Below are 22,442 nucleotides of genomic sequence, written 5' to 3'. Positions count from 1 at the left end.
GGCTTGAGGGGCGAGTTCCTTCCTTCATCTATATTCGGCTGATGATTGCTCGGCCACCTCCAACACTTCGGTCAGCGAGACATTGCGGAGCTCATCGTATCGTTTCCTTCATCTAGTCTTAATGACACCGCCCGATTTTCGTGCGTAGGAGGAAAGCAAACGGTCCGACCGTCTTTTACAGAAATGCCCCTTATGAGCCAAGGGAAGACGCCTATTTAACAGGCTAAGGGCGTGAAAGTTGTTGCACCCCGCTCCCAAATCACTAAAAAGCCAGATTCAACAAGTGTTGAACAATGGTGAGCGCCCCAGGCTCCTCTTCGCGCCCTCACGCCCCCCTTGAAGGTGACTGGGCGAGTTGTTTCATTTCCCGAATGGGATTGAGCAGCCTTGAGGCGCAGGGGTATCTACCTGCATCAGATCTCACATCCACCCGCCCCGGATTGACTTCTGTGAATGGGAGGCCTTCGCGGAAAACTTCCCCGCACCACGGGAGGGGGGGGGGGGAAGAGAGGGTATGCTTTGCGCCCTTTCTCTTACGAGGTTTAGGCTTCCCCCATCCATCCCTTCCCGAGGGGTTTATTAGAATTCTATGGGATCCAACTCCACCATGTCACCCCGGGGGCCATTCTGCATATCCCGGGCTACGTTGCCCTCTGTGAGATGTTCCTGGGTTGTGAGGCTCACTTCAAGTTATGGAGGAAGTACTTCTGTCTTGTCCCTCGTACCCGAGAAGGGGCAATTTACAACACTTTTGATTTTTACAGGAGTAGTAGATAGATAGACCGTAGATTTTTGAGGTGTGTTTTAGTGAACTTGCTACTTGCTTGTTGGATGGGTCCCACAAAGAAGAGGAAATACGAACCAATATGTGGTTGGATGGTTAGGAGGACAGTGATATCCCAATCCCACCAGAGTTTAAGTCTTAAACTTGACATTGGTGCTCGCATTATTGCTGGATTTATTTCAGGCTTCCCGCTTTGTTCATTCAGTGTGAGGATACGATCCCGTCGACTGCAAGGCGCCTTTGGTGACTTGGTAAAATCTCAGGATGCTATGCCGGCTCAATCTCTGGGAGGTACTCACAGGGGTAGCGTGTGCGCGCGTGCGTCATAGGGGTAGTGTATGCTCGTGTATGTGAGTGGTTTCGATTGTACCGCGTTGAAAAAAGGAAATTGTTTTTTAGGGGTAGAAGAGGAATTTGTTTTTGAGACAATTGGTGCGGGCATGGGCGTGGGAGGGATGCAGCGCGGGCTGGGCCGAAATTCCCCCGAAACTTTCGGCTTCTCTCTACTCGTTTCTCCCTCCCGTCGCCCGGTGGGGAAAATCTTTCCCTCCCCTCTCCGCCGCCCGCCCGCTCCCGCTTCCGCTTCCGCTTCGCTCCGCCGTCTCCAATCAATCCCGCCTCCGCGGCCTACCCAAAAGAAACCCTCCTCCGCGTCCCCCGTCTCCCGCCTCCGCCGCCGCGTCCGGGACGGTGCGAAAGTGAGGCCGGGCCAGGCGTGGCCTGGGAGGGGTTTCGGATGCTGGCGGCAGTCTAATGGCGCAGGCTGCCGTCGAGCCCGCGGCGAGCGGCGGCGCGTTCATCGGGAGGCCGGCCGAGGCCCCGAGGATGAAGCGGAAGACCCCCTCCGAGCTGCGAGTAATGCCCCAATCCTCCCCACCCCACCCCCCCCCCCCCCCCCCCCCCGCCCTTTTTTTTACATAATACCTCCAATCCATGCTTAGTTCCTTGTCGCTACAATCCAGAGATGCAGCGCTGCAGTTATTTTGAAAGAAAGGGGTTTATTACCCATATCCAACCGTTTACGCCGCTTAGGTTTCAGCCAGAGAGTAGCTGCACTGCACCAGAATTTAGCCAAGCGTTTGATGCAGTGAAGCATTGTAATCTACTAATTGGTATACATACATATGTATAGTTAAGTGCGCTGCAAATTAACCGCACTGTCAGTTTTCCACTTATGAATCCGTTATGAAGAACCATAGGCTCCGTATTTCATCGATTTTAGGAGAGTGATTTGATCTTATGAAGGGGAAATATGAGGCCTGAGCCCTGCTAGAGCTTCGTCTCCACTTCACACTGCCACATTACACACTAAAAATGTAGCAAATCCTGCTGCAAGCATTATATTCTACAAGGTCGCAGATGAACACTGAAACTTGTTCCATTGATTGATTCCTGCAGGAAGAGCAGTTGAAGCGACGCATGTCTGAAAAGGTTGCCAATGATCAGTCACTCCCTTCCGCGGCGTTTGATAGGTATAAAGTGTTCTGTTGATCATGTATCGTGATGTTCCTCTCCCCTTGTGTTTGCTTTGTTGGGAAATTTGATGCCTGATTAATCTTGTGGGTATAGGCCAAGCAATGCGCCTCGGAACCCAGAGCAGCAGAAAATATCCAAATACATCAGCACTCGTGTCACAGAGGTGTTCCCAGTTAAAAAATCCAGAAACGCCGGGAAGGAAAATTGTAAGGTTAGACGTTGTTCATTTTGCCAGCCATAATGCTGCTCCTTGCTCTGCAAGTATTTGACAGCATCGTGTTGCACTTGTTTTGTTATATAAGCAACTTGTTATAATGTCTTGAAAGCAGGATGCTTTACTGAACAATGAGAAGGCTCCCAAGTCTGCTGATGCTGTAACGGCTTCACAGTCTGCAGAATCTCCGTTTTCACGGTAATTATTTTATCAGAGACAGTTGATCTTGTTTCATGCCATGTCCATGCTCTTATTTGGATTGTTTTTCCCCCCAAAATTCAGCAGCAATGGCGACTCTGCCCAGTTGGACTCTTCTGTTCCATCGCTCGCGGAAGCAGCAAAACCAGGTTTTAGGAAAGCTGAAAAATGCAGCAAGAATGCTTTGCGGAGTGTATCAGAGCTTCACATTGGCGATGAGAAGCAGGCTGGCTCTAGCAAATTTGACATGGTTAGGAGCATCCACCTAGTGCACTACAGTATATGTATTTATTAACTCATCCTCTAATATTTCTAGTGCTCTGTGTAGGACAAAGTGATGAAAGGGTTCGGAGCTCGTGGTGCTTCTGGAGCTTCCAGTGGCACTAACATACAGGCTGGTGATGTTCCTTTGAAGTCTTCAGAGGTGTGCCCTTCCAAGATCACAATACCAGGAAAAAGAGCTCCTTTGGATCTCACCTTGAAGACAACCCTGCAGTTTGTTTCATCATCTTCTGTGAAGTGGTGCGTATGCATTAGCTTCTTTCTTGTTTTCATTTAGAAAATGCACCGTTCCCAGAGAAAGTTCATGAGTATCTTGATTGACCCGGTGACATGTCTTAGATTGACACTCTGAAAATTAGATATGTAATGGTATGTGTCTCTTGGTTATTTAGTCTCATTGTATGGTTACTACACCTGTAAGTTTTAGCCAGAAATTTGAATGAAGTATTGGTGTCTGTATGATCCAGTGCTCCAAGTGATATCATGTCTAGTACAGCATGCGGTTGCTAGGGAAATTAATTGAAACGTACTTGCAAATTGAACCCTGTCGTTTTCGTTTAGTTTTGTTTAGATTTCTGCCTCAAAGGTCCAAAGTATAATAACTCTTGCCTGCAACAGGTGTCACAATTTGAGTACAAGTTGTAGGGGCACTGTTGCTGGAGGTAGGTCTCAAAGTTCAGGACGCACGAGGCAAGAGAGCAACAAGGAATTCTTGTTCTCGAAGGCACTGCAGTCATGGGTATACCCACAATCCATGTTACCTGCTCCCATTGTATCTGCTATGCTCTCATCAACTGCACGAGGAGGTAATTACTAGACCTGATCTATTGTGTGCTTTTCAAGATAAAATATCCCCGTACTTTTGTGGATGTATCTCTTTACCTTTTCTCCTTGTGGCATGTAGAAAAAGATTTCATTCACAAAAGGTATCAGGATTGGGAAGATTCTTTTCAGAATCTTTACTACATGTTCCGGAAGAATCTGCTGAATATCTTCTATGGTATCTTCTTGCTCCTCAGACCTCAATCCTTCATAATAATTTGATAAGTCATATATATGGAAAATTTAACTGTTTTTGTACATAATGAATTCTGAACATGTTAAGATTCCACATTTGTCTCAAGATCACCTTCACTTGCAGTTATATTTCATTTTCCTTGCAAGTATTGAATCTTTAGGTTCTACTAGACTGTTACTCTATGGCTCACCCTCATTCATCTTACTGAACATTACTTTTGCTATTGTAGTTTGTACGGCACAATTTGTTGCTCTATTTATCAGCGGAAACTGTTTGGAGAAGCAGTCCTGTAATGCCTACCTATCACAATCTACACGTGGCATGAGGTCACTACTACGAAAACAGGTCAGTCCTTCATTTTGTTTTTCCGACCTCACCATCGTTTCACATTTCTTTTTAAAATCCCTATTACAGTGCCATATTTCTGTTACAGACCTACCATTATGTACATTACTGCTTCCAACTTCTAAATGTTTCTTCACTCAAGTAGATCGACTTATTGGTTGGCAAGTCTATTCTAGATTTCTTCATTTCCACTTTCATTTTTTTTGGGGACTTGCGACATATGAGTTTCAACATGATACTAGTTCCACATGTGAATAAAGATTTAAGACTTTTGTGATTAAACCCAATGCTTCTTCTGTTTGCCCATTTTACTGAAAGAAACATCTTTTTGGTTGTTGAAGTCAATTTTCTACACTTATTTGGTATTTCTCTGTTAACTAATATAAGACGTTTTAGGTCACTACTTTAGTGATCTAAAATGTCTTATATTAGTTTAGAAGGGAGTACCATAATAGGAATAAAATATTAACTTGGTATGTTGGTCTCTAGGGCATCGAATTGCTCCAGGCCAATCTAGGACGTGTTGATTTCAAGCTTTGTACTGGGTTAAAACATCATTGTCACTTATGATCATAATTGTGTGACCATATGACTGCATTGTTGCAGGGTGTTTCCTTTTCTATGCCCCTTTGCAAGGCCGAAATGGAGCAGGCTACCGAAGACGACCTGATCGAATTCTCAAAAATCCGAACACTCAACCTGGGCCAGGTTCTATTTGATTCTTCAACTTGCCTTTATTTGCTCTGGTAAGGCTGCAGCTAGTAACTGACGGTGATTGTTTTCTTTTTGAATGGGCAGACACTTCATATAGATGCTTTATCCGAGGTGGACAACACCACGCAGTCACTCCTTTCATTTACTGGCAATAAGAGCGTTCATGGCTTATATGATGTCTTGTTGAACTACAAGTAGGGCGCTTAATCTGTAATAATCACTCTGTTCCTTTTAACCCCCTGGTTTTTCATGTTGTGTAATCTAATCTTGTGATTTCTTTTTCCAGGTCCTTTCTGAATTCATTATCTGCCACAGACGTCCCAGTGCTATATTCACCGGTGCCATTTCGAAATGGTTCCCTCCATATTCCGGAGGTAGTTTCATTTCCATCGACTTTGTTTTTCTTCCAAAATGTTTTTGCCTACCCACATTTACGTCCAGTTATTAACCATGTGGTTCTACAACTATCATTAGTGTCAAGTATTTTGTTTGCTGGATTCGCTGTTAATAAGTCGCAGAACACTCGGTCTAGAAGCACCTTATCCATCCACTCAAATTTGGACCAGCCACACTATATGTTTTATAACGCTTTGTTTGTGCAAAAACTTGGAAAATCTCATACCCTCCCTGAATACATTGTCTTGCAGGTAATATGCAGGGAGATGAGGAAAGCCGACAGCGGCCTGGCCTCGTCTAGCGTTTTGGATGATGCAGGAGAACCTGGATCAGCAGCGTCTGATCCTCCTCTTGCGGCGGGCAGCGTGTGCTACAGCATGGAGATAAAGGACGCGGCTCTCCCGCCGTGGGTCGTCTCGGGCGTCTGCGCCGCGATGACCTCAGACACGGACCGCTTTGATCTGACGTAAGCACCGCGATTCCTCCTCGCCGTCATCCATCGCCTGTCGAAACCCCTTTTTTGCATGTGCTGAAAATAGCGTCCCCCGTGCTTCTTTTGTTTGTTGCAGGATCGCGACGGAGCCCTCCTCCTTGGGCCTGAACGCCGCCTTGGCATCCCTAGGCGGCGGCGCCCAGTCGAAGACGACGCCACCGGAAGGCGGCTGTGAGGCCTTGGTTGTCCCTGGCGCCGTCCTGGTCCCCTTGCTGCGCTCGGCGGCGCTCCGGGGACTAAGGTACGAACGCGGCGAGTACCTCGCGCGCACGACCGCGTGAGCTCCCCCCGGCCGGCGCCTCGGGGCTCAGAGAGGGCGGTGCGTGTGCTTGTGTGGACCCGCCATTTTTTGTTGTTCCGGTGTGGGCAGAAGTAGAAGGCCTCCACGCCATGATGTTGATCTAGAGTAGAAGTAGAAGCCTGATCGATGAAAGAGAGAGGCTTGTAGGAGGAGGTATATCCAGTTCCAGCTGCTCAGCTTTTGCGCTCCGGGTAGGGTAGTGGTAATGGAGGACTGTAACTTTTGGGCCTGTGTTATTTACCCTTTACTGACTGGTAATTAATCTGCTAATTGATGGGAAAAGGAAGTTTCTACATTTGCTCCGTCTGTCTGTTTTTTTTTTCTATTTTCTTTTTTCCTTGGCTTCCTTTCTTGTTTTGGCGGGAGAGCAGTGCACTGGCGCTCGCTTTTGACCAGAGCAGAGCCGCTTCTTTTTTCCTTGTGAGGGTTTCTTTTGGTTGGTTGGTCAGGTACGTGCTCAGGTTTGTCGTGTCGCGCTGTTTGGTTTGCTTGATCCTCCTTAATTAATTTATAGTACTGTAGTAAGTAGTCTACCGGTTTAATTCCTTTGACGGTACGAAACATGATAAAAAAACGAAACCCAGCTCTGGAGTTGCACTGCCAATATAGTTAGCAGCCTGATGAGGCCCCTTGTTGACAAGACAAGCATCTAGTACTTGATGAGCAGAAACACTTTGTTTAAATTCCATCACACATGGGCTTATGGTGTCCAGGATCACCACAACTGCATCAGTAGCAGGCTGGCCCCCATGATGAGTAGAGCATGAAGAGGCAGTATATGTTGTTTCTTTGGTTCTTCTCTTTCTGCTACAGTTGATTTTGTTGCTTCCCCTGTCCCTGTGTTGGTCTAGGTCTAGGTTTTACTGTTGTTGATCAGGTGCTTGCAATTGACCTCCTGAATCCCCTTGCCGGGGGGACATGGGATAGCCTCCAGCAAACCGACGAACAGGCTATGCAAAGCAGAGGCAGGAGAGGGCAATCAGCCTGCCAGTAATTGTCGGCGTGATCCTCCTTAATTACCACACCAGTTTACTTTACTTACTTTGACGGTGGGTGTTTGGTTAGTTTAGCCCTCACACACACTCTGGCCTGTCGTTTTGCACCATTTGGTTCTTTGGCGGGAAGAGAGCCATTGGGACGACGCGCTGCTTGTTTCTTCCGGTTTTGAATTTTGGCGGGAACCGAGCAGAGATAAAGCAAGCACACCACGTACGTACGTACGTATCTCTCATCTCCTCTGTCTCTCTGCTGTGCAGTGCTTTTCTGCTTTCCTTGATCCGAGACGATCCCTTTTCAGGTTCCTTTCCGGCGAATCTCCTCTCTCTCCCATCCCCCAACACAACAGAGGAGACATGGGGAGGGATAGGATCAAGCCCAAGACCTCTCTCGTCTCGTGTTCCTCCTCGTCTCGCAAAGCAAAGCTGCCACCCAACAACCATCCTTCCCATTCCCCTTCGTCTCTGACCGGACCGGAGCGGACCTGCCACCCCGCCTGCAGCACACCACCCACCCTTCTCTTGGCCTCGCCGCCTTTGTCTTCTTCTTATACCCACCCCTCCTCCCCTCCCTTGCACCACCGGCCTCTTCGCTTTCTTGCAACGCAATCCCCCCTCCGCTCCTGCTCGCCTCCATCCACCATTCTCCTCCCCTTCGCGACCTGCTCTGCCTGCCCACGCGATGAGCGCCACGGCCATCCACGCCTCCGCCGTCCTGCGCCGCCGCGCCATCGCCGACGACCTCGGCCTCGACGCCGACGACGCATACTGGGCCGCCGCGCCCCGCCTCTACGACTTCTCCAAGCACCACCTCTTCAAGCACGAGGACGACCACCACGACGACCTCAACCTCAAGCCGGAGCACGAGGCCCACGACATCAACCCCAAGCCGGAGCACGACGGCCACGGCATCAACCTCAAGCCGGAGCACGAGCGCGACCTCCCCAAGCCGGAGCAGGAGCAGGAGCAGGAGCAGGAGCGCGACCCGGCGCCGCGCCCGGACCCGCTACCGCCAGCGCCGTCCCCGCGAGCGCCTTCGCCTGCGCCGCTGCCGAGGAAGCCCAGCGCCCACCTCTGCCTGCTCGCGCTCCAGGGCACCGGCCTCGGCTGGGGCGTGCGGAAGCGGGTCCACTACGTCTCCCGCCACCGCGCCCCGCGCCACGACGATCGCCGCGCACGCCCTCTGCCCGCGCCGCCCGCCGTCGTCGCCGAGACCGCGCACGATCGCCGTCCCGCGCCCGCCGCCGGCGTCCACCAGAGCGCGAACGCGGACGAGGGGAGCTCCAGCAACGTCAAGACCAAGGACCTGCTCGGGCTGCTCGGGGAGACGCGGGCGGACGAGGAGGAGGGAGGAGAGAGCGGCCGCCAGGAGGAGGAGGAGCGCGAGGCGCCGGCCGTGGCGGAGGAGAAGACGACGAGGAAGCGGAGGAGGAGGAAGCCCGGCCGCGTCCACAGCTTCAGCCTCCCCAAGAGGAGGGTCCGAAAGCCCGCTCCCGCTCCAAAGGTCGAGGTTTTCGAGGACGCCGACGCCGACGCGGGGCCGGAAGCAGAGAGCGAGCGCAAGGTGGTGGCCAGGGCGGACAGGGCCAAGAGGAAGAGGAACGACGTTCGTCGCCGTGGCCGTGGCGTCGCCAAGCGCGCCAAGAAGGCGACCCCGCCGGTGCCAGAGGAGGAGCGCAAGGTGGTCAAGAAGGAGAAGAAGACGAACCTGCCGGAGGAGAAGGAGGGCGGCGGCCGGGACGAGCGCACCGCGGTCAAGACGGAGAGGAAGAGGGGCCTGCCGGAGGAGGAGCGCACCGCGGTCAAGGCGGAGAAGAAGAGAGGCCTGCCGGAGGAGGAGCGCACGGCGGTGGTGCTGGTGGCCGTCAAGAGGGAGAGGAAGAGCAAGGCTCCTCTCTGCGGCCGCGCCGTCACCGTCACGGAGGAGCCGGAGACGAAGCCCCCACGCGCAGTCAAGGCCGAGGAGGCCACCGCCGCCGCCTTGGCCGTGCCGCGCGGCATGGTCGACCGGTGGACGGCCACGCGCTACGCGGCCGCCGAGGCGTCCCTGCTCGGCGTCCTGCGCCGCTTCGGCGCGCGCGCCGGCAAGACCGTCCCCCGCGGCGAGCTGCGGCAGGCGGCGCGCAAGCACGTCGGCGACACGGGCCTCCTCGACCACCTCCTCAAGCACACCGCCGACAAGGTGCCGCGCGGCAGCGCCGAGCGCATCCGCCGCCGCCACACCGCCGACGGCGCCATGGAGTACTGGCTCGAGCCGGCCGAGCTCGCCGCCCTGCGCCGGGAGGTCGGCGTCGACCCGTACTGGGTGCCGCCGCCAGGGTGGAAGCGCGGGGACCCCGTGTCCGCCGACGGCTACGCGCTCAAGGCAAAGATGCAGGTGGAGGAGCTCACCAAGGAGCTCGCCGGAGTAAAAAGGTCTCCTTTTTCCTGTTCTCCTGCCATCTTCTCTTGCAATTTCTTCTTCATCTTCTTGGATTGGTCTAACTGTAGAATGCAGTGCAATGCTGATACGATCTTCCATTGATTCTTCCATGTGAGGAAGAAATGTTTGTGCTAAAGTTGATCATTTGTGCAGAATTGCTACTATACTGTTAAGATTCTTGCCTAGAGTAGGTAGCAAATTAACTAGCAATGCCAGTGTTGTGTTAACACTGAATTTTGTTACAATTTGTGTATGAAGGCACTTGTGCTGCATAGAGCAATGCTAATTTGTGCTGCAGTTGATTACTTGTGCTGAATTGTCAACATTTTTGCATTGCTCTATTCAGTTTTGTGTTGGCACTGAATTCTGTTGCTCTGAATTTGTGTATGAAGGCACATGCAGCAGCTGGTGAAGGCACATCAAGGCACAATGAACAATGAAAAGAAACCCGAGGCAGTCAAAGCCTGCATTTCTCATGAGCCTTATCAGGTGACCACACTTATCTGTCCTGAGACATGCATCTCTTTGCTTTGCACCTCTCTGTTTGCATCATGTATATTTGCTGTCAAAATTACATCTCCCTGTTCTGCATCATGTACATTTGTTGTAATAAAAAATATGGGAGAATGGGGTATGCATGCATAGCCCATCCTTTCAGTTTATGATGCACACTCTTTGCCTTGAGCTCCATCTTCTGTGAAAACTTTGGTGTTGTTGGAGTTTCAGTTAAAGAAAGAACTTTGACATTTGAGTTTGCTTGGATTGGAAGTGGAAAGTCTTTGGTTTTGGTTTTGTGATAGACTTGTTTTTGGAGTTTCAATCACAGAAAGAAAGAAATTTTGACATTTGAGTTGCTTCCATGAGGCAAGTCTTGGTTTTGGTTGCCTCATGGTACTACACTGCAGTACTGCATCAGAAATTTGTGAGATGCAGGAGCAGGTTTGCCTTTCCAAAGCATGGTACACTTGTACTAGCTCTCAATTTGTCTCCTCTGGGAAGGCATTGCAGAGACACCTGCAGTACACACCACTCTTTCTTAGCTTTGCTTCTCACATTTTTTACACCGAGGTTTAGGCAAAGCTCCTTTTTATTTCCATTGATGATCTGCAGATATACTGCAAAGTACACTTGACAGTACACTTGACATAGGTAGTTTTAATCATCAGAATGCATCTCTCTTTCCACTAGTGCTGTAAGAATTGCAAAGTTTACTTTCTTTTTGTTTGTTCCATGGAGTATTTCCTTAGCTGATCTTGAACTCATGATGATCTTATTTGCAGGACAAGTATGAGTGTGTGATGAAGGCCAATGGCAATCTGGAAAAGCAAGTCCTGTCCTTGGAGGTACACTTCACTAACTGCTGCAACTCCTCAGCTTAAAATTCATCATACTTATCTAGTTAGCTATCTTGCAAGAAATGCCTGCCAAGTTAAACCTGAATAATGAGATTCTACTTTCCTGGTTGAATTGTTGTCTCCACATTGTTGATCATGCTGAAGCCATTGCTGTGTATCTGTTTTCAGGAGAAGTACACCAGCGCGACACGGGCGAATGGCAAGCTGGAGGAGGAGGTTCTGTTCCTCAAGGTACATCTGAATTCTAACCAATCTTGCACAGTGCTACTATGCATCTGCATTTCATGATGAGTTAATCATGTGCCTGAATGTGTTGTGTAGGAGAAGTATGAGGCTGTGCTTGAGAAGAACACCAGGCTGGAGCAGCAGGTGGCTGCTCTGTCCACTTCTTTCCTGTCTCTCAAGGTACACACACTTGACTTGATTGCCAGTACCTTACTGAAGTTGCAAGATGAGTAATGAACAATGTTTCTGGTTTCTTGTTATGATAGCATTTGCTCCAAGATTCTGTGCCTGATGATTACAAATTAGCATCAGATTTGAGGAATGATTTGGTAATTTTAATTTACTGTGTGTGTGAACAGGAGGGCATGCAGTTTCTGAATGATGGGGAGCAGCAGCAGCTGCGGATCACGGGACCAGAGCCGCGTCTTCTTCTGTGCGCCAAGGAGTGCCGCCAAGCTGACAGGCAGGAGAGCAATGGCGCAGGCGACCAGCTCGCCGACGTCGACGGCGACGGCGGGAAGTGCAGGGAGTGGCCGGACGAGGCGCAACCCTCGTCGCCGCGGACCCCGACGGCGGCGAGAGACGACGACGAGTGCGCGATGGACGGCAGTCTCGAGCTCCCGCCCACGCCGCCGTCGGCCTCCTCCACCAACGCCGCCTCCTCCGCCAAGCTCCTGCTCCTCCCCGCCCCAGGCTCGCCGGTCCAGCCACCGGCCACCAGCAGCAGCCCCAGGGTTGACGTCTGCCTCCAGGAGCCAGCGCAGCCCCACTCCGGCGGCCTGGACCTGCAGCTCCGGCACACGGCGCAGGACGCGTCGTCGCTGCCGTTCCCGTGCGGAGCCGCCGTCGGCCTGCCGGAAAGCGGGAAGACGACGACCGGCGGCAGAGTGGGCACCGAGCTGGCCCTCGCCACCCCCTCCTACTGACCGAGCTTCCAAGTTTTTTCCCCCATCGCCATTGACGAGACAGATCGTAGCAAGCCACCACCACTGCACAGGGAACAGGATAGAAGAAGGAAGAGGATGAAGAAAGACAATACTCTGCATCGCTACTGCTGCTGATCTCCAATCTCCATTGCGAACCTCAATTTTCATCTTGTTTGTAGCAGTATGTTCGTCGTCGTCATGGATCAGACTTTGATTTTGAGACCCCATCTTTCTGTGCGTTGCTGTTAAATCTGCTCGCCCACTGCAGAAATCGGAGACAGCTTAACTAGTTTTTCTGATCCTCGATTAGTCTTGTCATCAGTTGCAATGTGTTCGATACGTGTCCTCAAGATGATCATGGCAAAGTACAGAGACACATGGCTCACTGGCTCACGTTTGCATATCTCAGAGTACGCCGAGTAAACATCTCACATTTGATCTGTAAACGCCTAAAACTTCTTGCTTCATGAGATGCAATGTTTTCCACCATATTTCCCAAAACTGAAGATGAGAACAGAAACACGCGGATTTAGTAGAGAACAGAGCCGAGTCACCTCGATGACCGCCCGTCCGATCTGGATCGACGTAAGGCCCCTCCATGTACGTACGGGTGCTAAGGGTATTTCTAACCGATCCCTTATAACCGTTAGAGAAATAAAATTTCTATTTACCTAGACGATCCCTTATCCATTGTAAGGGAGTAACATTTTACTTCTCTCCCCAATCCTCTCTCTAAATTTACTCCGCCGATTGGTGGTTGAGTAAAAGCCGAGCCGCTCCCTTGCGTGCACCCCCCTCCTTGGCGCCCACACTTTTGCCGGCGCGACCCCCCGCCGGCCCCGCTATCGCCTCGTTGCCTCCCCTACCAGACGTCCAGCCCTTTCGGTCCCCGTCCCCGTTACCGGAATCAGGTGAACCGTCGCCGTCGCCGCCGTCGCCATTGTTGTTGATTCGTTGGATTACTTCCCTCTCGTCGTCGCCGGCCTGTTTGGCCAGAACGACACCGACCGGCCAGTGCACCACCACCGCACCGCAAGTGTTCGCCGAATTGACTAGGTGAGTTTTTTGATCGTTTGTTTGTGAACCGAGCCGTTTGGATTGAACCAAGCCATTTGAATTGTACATGAAGAGGTTGAGGGAGATGGCTTTGGAGGACTCGTCGTCATCCGAAGAGGAAGAAGACGATGATGACTATGACACTGTTTTAGGCATGATTTTCAATGATGATGTTCGGCAGCCGAGGAGAGGATCACAGTTTGGCCGCATACACATCAACCGTGATAGATCAGAGGTCATGCGAAGATCATGAGAGACTACTTTGCCACAAAGCCAACATATCCGGAGAAGTACTTTTGCCGGCGCTTTCGGATGCACACAAGTCTTTTTCTCACCATTGCAAGAAGTCGTTGAGAGATATGATGAGCAAGAAGTCGTTGAGAGATATGATGATTGGTTCAAGCTTCAGAGAAATGCATGTGGAGAGATAAGTGCAAGCCCTATGATGAAATGCATTGCTGCTGTCCGAGTCTTGGCATATGGGCGGCTGTTTGAGTCTTGGCATATGGGTGTTCGGCCGATGCAATCGATGACTATGTCCACATTGGTGAAGACACAATCTTGGAGTCTGTTCGAAGATTCACTAAAGTAGTGATCGATGTCTTTGGCTCGAATTAATCTGCTGAATCTGCAATGTGTTTATTTTTCATCAACATATTTTACTGATAGTATGCCAACCCTCACTTAACCTGATCAATAACTACCTTATATGTGTTGCAAGGAAACATGGGAGGCACTGAGATCTACCATCGAGGTTTGCACATGCATGGTCCTTTGTCTAATAACACATTATTGCGTAATTACAGGAACCATTCTAATATTTAGATTTTTAACAATTTGGTCTTGCACATCTAGGTCATGCTGTTAGAAATTTTGACCCACTATTCGACCCATTTTTTGCATTGGGGAAATGAGATGTCCATGAATATCAGTCAAGTTAAGAAACTGAGAAAAATTGTTAGGATAAAAAAGCTAGCAACACAAAACAACAAGATCTTTGCCTGCACAATGAAGAAGACATTAGTGAACTACATGATGGTAACTCTTATACCTTGTTTTTTTATTCCTTTGTGCCATTTCAAATTTTAGAGAAGGTATTTATGCATATCTTTGTTTCCAGGCCTTTCCAAAGCAGTTCACTGATGATTACCTCTCAAACTACCTGTATGGTCAAGAGGCGAGGAAGGTGTTCATACAACACCCACGGTACAATATAGAAGTCTTCCTCAAGAGGATGAAAGATGGGCGTCCAATGATCCACAGTCACTGGCCTAAAGTTGCAAGGACCTTCAACATCACTGAAGGCTCAATATTCGCCTTCCGCTTCAGCAGTTTTCCAGATGAGATTCATCTGTCTATCTACCATCTATGATGCTATTTTCCAAAGGTTTTAGATGTTGCATGTGAAACTTGGTGCTGTTGTGTAATGGGGTAGCTAGCTATATAGCTATATGGTGTAACTGACTGCTGAAGCTATATGATGTTGTACTCTTATGTATTTCAATTATGAAATCCTGGTTTCGTATTACAAAAATGAAATATATGGTGTGCTTAATATGAAATGTAAATTTGATTACTAAATGGATTAAAAATAATAGGCCAGTTAGCCTGCTAATTGGGTTTTTCTATTGCAACGGTTACTGAGACAACATCGTGGGCGATGACTTTAGACAACCCACAGAGTTTCTAGGAAGTAAACATGTTGGATCAATGAACAATCACACATGACTTCCTCTAGACAACTATTTGCGTTAGGCCGCAAAAGTTTTCCACATAAAAAGTGTGTGTGATGGACAGCCTATGCCACACAGTTTCTTGTAGGCACCATGCGTGATGCATTCAATACGCAAACAATAAAATTATTAATATCGTCTGCAATGGCAACACTATCATAGATGATGTGATGGGGAAAATTGTCAAGTGATGTACCTACGAACGAAAACGTTTGTCTGGGATTCACTGTGTGGGATGTATAAACGAACGAAAACATTTTTCTTGGATTCACTGTGTGGGATGTATATACAAACGGAAACGATTGGGCCTGTATAATTGTGTGCGATGGCTCGCCCGATCGCACACGAGCTCTTTTTGCCCCGCGTGTGTGACCGGAGGGCCTATCACGACGGTTTCTGGGTCGTGTGTGAAGGACCCCCCTATCACACACACAGGCAAGGCGATGGTTTAAAACTCCATCGCGGAAAGGGGGTAAAAACCGTTTGTATAGCAGTCGCCTGCACTAGTGAAAGCAAGTAAAAGCAAAGTGTTGGAACAAACCAACACGAGTGTTTTGAAGCTCCTCAAGCTTAAATACAACCTCATTATAAATTGTTCAAATACCACCACATCTTGATGTAGAAGTGCTGATAACCTCCCCCAAGCTTAGGCTTTTACAAGCCCAAACAGGCGAGACCATTGCGACGGTTGGTCAGGAGCCTACTCCTGGCTCCAGTTGAAGAAGCTCATGTTCATGTAGGCAGACGTGCCTCGAAGAGACTCCGCGAGGTTGCTCATATCTGTTGGGGAACGTAGTAATTTCAAAATTTTCCTACGCACACACAAGATCATGGTGATGCAAAGCAACGAGAGGGGAGAGTGTTGTCCACGTACCCTCGTAGACCGAAAGCGGAAGCGTTAGCACAACGCGGTTGATGTAGTCGTACGTCTTCACGACCCGACCGATCCAAGTACCGAACGTACGGCACCTCCGAGTTCAGCACACGTTCAGCTCGATGACGTCCCGCGAACTTCGATCCAGCAGAGCTTCATAAGAGAGTTCCGTCAGCATGATGGCGTGATGACGGTGATGTTGTTGCTACCGATGCAGGGCTTCGCCTAAGCACCGCTACGATATGACCGAGGTGGAATATGGTGGAGGGGGCACCGCACACGGCTGGGAGAGATCAACAGATCAACTTGTCTGTCTAGAGGTGCCCCCTGCCCCCGTATATGAAGGAGCAAGGGGGAGAGGCGGCCGGCCAAGGAGGGCGCGCCAAGGGGGGAGTCCTACTCCCACCGGGAGTAGGACTCCTCCTTTCCTTGTTGGAGTAGGAGAAGGGAAGGAAGGGAGAGAGGAGGAGAAGGAAAAAGGGGGGCGCTGCCCCCTCCTTGTCCAATTCCGACTAGAGGGGGAGGGGGCGCGCGGCTGCCCTGGCCGCCCCTCCTCTTCTCCCACTAAGGCCATTACGCCCAATATACTCCCCGGGGGGTTCCGGTAACCCCCCGGTACTCCGGTAAATGTCCGAAACCTCCCGAAACACTTCCGGTGTCCGAACATAGTCATCCAATATATCGATCTTTATGTCTCGACCATTTCGAGACTCGTTGTCATGTCCGTGATCATATCCGGGACTCCGAACTACCATCGGTACATCGAAACACAAAAACTCATAATACCGATCGTCACCAAACTTTAAGCGTGCGGACCCTATGGGTTCGAGAACTATGTAGACATGACCGAGACACGTCTCCGGTTAATAACCAATAGCGGAACTTGGATGCTCATATTGGCTCCCACATATTCTATGAAGATCTTTATCGGTCAAACCGCATAACAACATACGTTGTTCCCTTTGTCATCGGTATGTTACTTGCCCAAGATTCGATCGTCGGTATCTCAATACCTAGTTCAATCTCGTTACCGGCAAGTATCTTTACTAGTTCCGTAATACATCATCCCGCAACTAACTCATTAGTTACAATGCTTGCAAGGCTCATAGTGATGTGTATTATCGAGTGGGCCCAGATATACCTCGCCGACAATCGGAGTGACAAATCCTAATCTCGATATACGCCAACTCAACAAGTACCTTCGGAGACACCTGTAGAGCACCTTTATAATCACCCAGTTACGTTGTGACGTTTGGTAGCACACAATATGTTCCTCTGGTAAACGGGAGTTGCATAATCTCATAGTCATAGGAACATGTATAAGTCATGAAGAAAGCAATAGCAACATACTAAACGATCAAGTGCTAAGCTAACGGAATGGGTCAAGTCAATCACATCATTCTCCTAATGATGTGATCCCGTTAATCAAATGACAACTCATGTCCATGGCTAGGAAACTCAACCATCTTCGATTAATACAATTCTAGCATGAATAATAAACATTTCTCATGATATGAGGAAATAAATAATAACTTTATTATTGCCTCTAGGGCATATTTCCTTCAGTCTCCCACTTGCACTAGAGTCAATAATCTAGATTACACAATAATGATTCTAACACCCTTGGAGTTTTGGTGCTGATCTGTTTTGCTCGTGGAAGAGGCTTATTCAACGGGTCTGCAACATTCAGATCCGTATGTATCTTGCAAATCTCTATGTCTCCCACCTGGACTTGGTCCCAGATGGAATTGAAGCGTCTCTTGATGTGGTTGGTTCTCTTGTGAAATCTGGATTCCTTTACCAAGGCAATTGCACCAGTATTGTCACAAAAGATTTTCATTGGACCCGATGCACTAGGTATGACACCTAGATTGGATATGAACTCCTTCATCCAGACTCCTTCATTTGCTGTTTCCGAAGCAGCTATGTACTCCGCTTCACACGTAGATCCCACCACGACGCTTTGTTTAGAACTGCACCAACTGACAGCTCCACCGTTCAATGTAAACACGTATCCGGTTTGCGATTTAGAATCGTCCGGATCAGTGTCAAAGCTTGCATCGACGTAACCATTTACGACTAGCTCTTTGTCACCTCCATAAATGAGAAACATATAGTCCTTTTCAGGTATTTCAGGATGTTCTTGACCGCTGTCCAGTGATCCACTCCCGGATTACTTTGGTACCTCACTGCTAAGCTAATAGCAAGGCACACATCAGGTCTGGTACACAACATTGCATACATGATAGAGCCTATGGCTGAAGCATAGGGAACATCTTTCATTTTCTCTCTATCTTCTGCAGTGGTCGGGCATTGAGTCTGACTCAACTTCACACCTTGTAACATAGGCAAGAACCCTTTCTTTGCTTGATCCATTTTGAACTTTTTCAAAACTTTGTCAAGGTATGTGCTTTGTGAAAGTCCTATCAAGCGTCTTGATCTATCTCTATAGATCTTGATGCCCAATATGTAAGCAGCTTCACCGAGGTCTTTCATTGAAAAACTCTTATTCAAGTATCCTTTTATGCTATCCAGAAATTCTATATGTCCAATCAGTAATATGTCATCCACATATAATATTAGAAATGCTACAGAGCTCCCACTCACTTTATTGTAAATACAGGCTTCTCCAAAAGTCTGTATAAAACCATATGCTTTGATCACACTATCAAAACGTTTATTCCAACTCCGAGAGGCTTGCACCAGTCCATAAATGGATCGCTGGAGCTTGCACACTTTCTTAGATCCCTTTGGATCGACAAAACCTTCTGGTTGCATCATATACAACTCTTCTTCCAGAAATCCATTCAGGAATGCAGTTTTGACATCCATTTTCCAAATTTCATAATCATAAAATGCGGTAATTGCTAACATGATTCGGACAGACTTAAGCATCGCTACGGGTGAGAAAGTCTCATCGTAGTCAACTCCTTGAACTTGTCGAAAACCTTTTGCAACAAGTCGAGCTTTGTAGACAGTAACATTATTGTCAGCGCCAGTCTTCTTCTTGAAGATCCATTTATTCTCTATTGCTTGCCGATCATTGGGCAAGTCAACCAAAGTCCACACTTTGTTCTCATACATGGATCCCATCTCAGATTTCATGGCCTCAAGCCATTTTGCGGAATCTGGGCTCACCATCGCTTCTTCATAGTTCGTAGGTTCGCCTTGGTCAAGTAACATGACCTCTAGAATAGGATTACCGTACCACTCTGGTGTGGATCTTACTCTGGTTGACCTACGAGGTTCGGTAGTAACTTGATCTGAAGTTATATGATCATCATCATTAGCTTCCTCAATAATTGGTGTAGGAGTCACAAAAACAGATTTCTGTGATGAACTACTTTCCAATAAGGGAGCAGGTATAGTTACCTCATCAAGTTCTACTTTCCTCCCACTCACTTCTTTCGAGAGAAACTTCTTCTCTAGAAAGGATCCATTCTTAGCAACGAATGTCTTGCCTTCGGATTTGTGATAGAAGGTGTACCCAACAGTTTCCTTTGGGTATCCTATGAAGACATATTTCTCCGATTTGGGTTCGAGCTTATCAAGTTGAAGCTTTTTCACATAAGCATCGCAACCCCAAACTTTAAGAAACGACAACTTTGGTTTCTTGCCAAACCACAGTTCATAAGGCGTCGTCTCAACGGATTTCGATGGTGCCCTATTTAACGTGAATGTAGCCGTCTCTAAAGCATAACCCCAAAACGATAGCGGTAAATCAGTAAGAGACATCATAGATCGCACCATATCTAGTAAAGTACGATTACGACGTTCGGACGCACCATTACGCTGTGGTGTTCCGGGTGGCGTGAGTTGCGAAACTATTCCGCATTGTTTCAAATGTAGACGAAACTCGTAACTCAAATATTCTCCTCCACGATCAAATCGTAGAAACTTTATTTTCTTGTTACGATGATTTTCCACTTCACTCTGAAATTCTTTGAACTTTTCAAATGTTTCAGACTTATATTTCATTAAGTAGATATACCCATATCTGCTCAAATCATCTGTGAAGGTGAGAAAATAACGATACCCGCCGCGAGCCTCAATATTCATCGGACCACATACATCAGTATGTATGATCTGCAACAAATCTGTTGCTCACTCCATGTTCCGGAGAACGGTGTTTTAGTCATCTTACCCATAAGGCATGGTTCGCAAGTACCAAGTGATTCATAATCAAGTGATTCCAAAAGTCCATCAGTATGGAGTTTCTTCATGCGCTTTACACCAATATGACCCAAACGGCAGTGCCACAAATAAGTTGCACTATCATTATCAACTCTGCATCTTTTGGCTTCAACATTATGAATATGTGTATCACTACTATCGAGATTCAACAAAAATAGACCACTCTTCAAGGGTGCATGACCATAAAAGATATTACTCATATAAATAGAAAAACCATTATTCTCAGATTTAAATGAATAACCGTCTCGCATCAAACAAGATCCAGATATAATGTTCATGCTTAACGCTGGCACCAAATAACAATTATTCAGGTCTAAAACTAATCCCGAAGGTAGATGTAGAGGTAGCGTGCCAACGGCGATCACATCGACTTTGGAACCATTTCCCACGTGCATTGTCACCTCGTCCTTAGCCAGTCTTCGCTTAATCCGTAGTCCCTGTTTCGAGTTGCAAATATTAGCAACAGAACCAGTATCAAATACCCAGGTGCTACTGTGAGCTCTAGTAAGGTACACATCAATAACATGTATATCACATATACCTTTGTTCACCTTGCCATCCTTCTTATCCGCCAAATACTTGGGGTAGTTCCGCTTCCAGTGACCAGTCTGCTTGCAGTAGAAGCACTCAGTCTCAGGCTTAGGTCCAGACTTGGGTTTCTTCTCTTGAGCAGCAACTTGTTTGCCATTATTCTTGAAGTTCCCCTTCTTCTTCCCTTTACCCTTTTTCGTGAAACTGGTGGTCTTGTTGACCATCAACACTTGATGCTCCTTCTTGATTTCTACCTCCGCAGCCTTTAGCATTGCGAAGAGCTCGGGAATTGTCTTATCCATCCCTTGCATATTATAGTTCATCATGAAGCTCTTGTAGCTTGGTGGCGTGATTGAAGAATTCTGTCAATGAAACTATCATCCGGAAGATTAACTCCCAGTTGAATCAAGTGATTGTTATACCCAGACATTTTGAGTATATATTCACTGACAGAACTATTCTCCTCCATCTTGCAGCTGTAGAACTTATTGGAGACTTCATATCTCTCAATCCGGGCATTTGCTTGAAATATTAACTTCAACTCCTGGAACATCTCATATGCTCCATGACGTTCAAAACGTCATTGAAGTCCCGGTTCTAAGCCGTAAAGCATGGAACACTGAACTATCGAGTAGTCATCAGCTTTGCTCTGCCAGACGTTCTTAACGTCGTCAGTTGCATCTGCAGCAGGCCTGGCACCCAGCGGTGCTTCCAGGACGTAATTCTTCTGTGCAGCAATGAGGATAATCCTCAAGTTACGGACCCAATCCGTGTAATTGCTACCATCATCTTTCAACTTTGCTTTCTCAAGGAACGCATTGAAATTCAACGGAACAACAGCACGGGCCATCTATCTACAACAACATAGACAAGAAAAATACTATCAGGTACTAAGTTCATGATAAATTTAAATTCAATTAATCATATTACTTAAGAACTCCCACTTAGATAGACATCCCTCTAATCATCTAAGTGATCACGTGATCCAAATCAACTAAACCATGTCCAATCATCATGTGAGATGGAGTAGTTTTCAATGGTGAACATCACTATGTTGATCATATCTACTATATGATTCACGCTCGACCTTTCGGTCTCAGTGTTCCGAGGCCATATCTGCATATGCTAGGCTCATCAAGTTTAACCCGTGTATTCTGCGTGTGCAAAACTGGCTTGCACCCGTTGTAGATGAACGTAGAGCTTATCACACCCGATCATCACGTGGTGTCTCGGCACGACGAACTTTGGCAACGGTGCATACTCAGGGAGAACACTTTGATCTTGAAATTTAGTGAGAGATCATCTTATTGCTACCATCAATCAAAGCAAAATAAGATGCATAAAAGATAAACATCACATGCAATCAATATAAGTGATATGATATGGCCATCATCATCTTGTGCTTGTGATCTCCATCTCCGAAGCACTGTCATAATCACCATTGTCACCGGCGCGACACCTTGATCTCCATCGTAGCATCGTTGTCGTCTCGCCGACTATTGCTTCTACGACTATCGCTACCTCTTAGTGATAAAGTAAAGCAATTACAGGGCGATTGCATTGCGTACAATAAAGCGACAACCATATGGCTCCTGCCAGTTGCCGATAACTCGGTTACAAAACATGATCATCTCATACAATAAAATATAGCATCATGCCTTGACCATATCACATCACAACATGCTGTGCAAAAACAAGTTAGACGTCCTCTACTTTGTTGTTGCAAGTTTTACGTGGCTGCTACGGGCTGAGCAAGAACCGTTCTTACCTACACATCAAAACCACAACGATATTTCGTCAAGTTAGTGCTGTTTTAACCTTCACACGGACTGGGCGTAGCCACACTCGGTTCAACTAAAGTTGGAGAAACAGACACCCGCCAGCCACCTGTGTGCAAAGCACGTCGGTAG

General features: G+C 47.9%; 2 protein-coding genes across 3 annotated transcripts; both read left to right on the top strand.

Annotated features, from left to right (window-relative positions):
* The first annotated feature begins 1,276 nt into the window (after positions 1–1,276).
* LOC123119229 (protein downstream neighbor of Son) lies at positions 1,277–6,526 on the top strand. Of its 2 annotated transcripts, none has more exons than XM_044538946.1 (14): positions 1,277–1,639; positions 2,183–2,256; positions 2,354–2,471; positions 2,590–2,672; positions 2,760–2,922; positions 3,001–3,194; positions 3,573–3,760; positions 3,859–3,954; positions 4,202–4,317; positions 4,924–5,025; positions 5,116–5,225; positions 5,318–5,405; positions 5,679–5,893; positions 5,997–6,526. In XM_044538946.1, the coding sequence occupies exons 1-14, from the start codon at positions 1,538–1,540 to the stop codon at positions 6,199–6,201; spliced, it is 1,854 nt and encodes a 617-aa protein (XP_044394881.1). In that variant the 5' UTR covers positions 1,277–1,537; the 3' UTR covers positions 6,202–6,526. The 2 variants fall into 2 exon arrangements, with proteins under 2 accessions (XP_044394881.1, XP_044394880.1); XM_044538945.1 differs by having other exon boundaries at positions 1,279–1,639; positions 2,757–2,922.
* A 1,284-nt stretch (positions 6,527–7,810) lies between these two features.
* LOC123124180 (protein AMEIOTIC 1 homolog) lies at positions 7,811–12,446 on the top strand. The gene is made up of 6 exons (XM_044544846.1): positions 7,811–9,631; positions 10,031–10,127; positions 10,919–10,981; positions 11,162–11,224; positions 11,315–11,398; positions 11,578–12,446. Exons 1-6 carry the CDS (start codon positions 7,899–7,901, stop codon positions 12,142–12,144), a joined length of 2,607 nt encoding a protein of 868 aa, XP_044400781.1. The 5' UTR covers positions 7,811–7,898; the 3' UTR covers positions 12,145–12,446.
* The last annotated feature ends 9,996 nt before the right edge of the window (positions 12,447–22,442 follow it).

Source organism: Triticum aestivum, chromosome 5D (assembly GCF_018294505.1).
Source record: "Triticum aestivum cultivar Chinese Spring chromosome 5D, IWGSC CS RefSeq v2.1, whole genome shotgun sequence".
Lineage (NCBI taxonomy): Eukaryota > Viridiplantae > Streptophyta > Magnoliopsida > Poales > Poaceae > Triticum > Triticum aestivum.
This window is presented reverse-complemented; position numbering and strand designations above follow the sequence as displayed.

Excerpts from the sequence above, each read along its gene's own strand:
- LOC123119229 (XM_044538945.1), top strand. The coding sequence starts at position 1,538 with ATGGCGCAGGCTGCCGTCGAGCCCGCGGCGAGCGGCGGCGCGTTCATC. Across the intron at positions 2,673-2,756 it reads GCAGAATCTCCGTTTTCACG|CAGCAATGGCGACTCTGCCC; the intron begins GTAATTATTTTA and ends CCCAAAATTCAG. Across the intron at positions 2,923-3,000 it reads GCTCTAGCAAATTTGACATG|GACAAAGTGATGAAAGGGTT; the intron begins GTTAGGAGCATC and ends TGCTCTGTGTAG.
- LOC123124180 (XM_044544846.1), top strand. The coding sequence starts at position 7,899 with ATGAGCGCCACGGCCATCCACGCCTCCGCCGTCCTGCGCCGCCGCGCC. Across the intron at positions 11,225-11,314 it reads AGGAGGTTCTGTTCCTCAAG|GAGAAGTATGAGGCTGTGCT; the intron begins GTACATCTGAAT and ends TGTGTTGTGTAG. Across the intron at positions 11,399-11,577 it reads CTTCTTTCCTGTCTCTCAAG|GAGGGCATGCAGTTTCTGAA; the intron begins GTACACACACTT and ends GTGTGTGAACAG.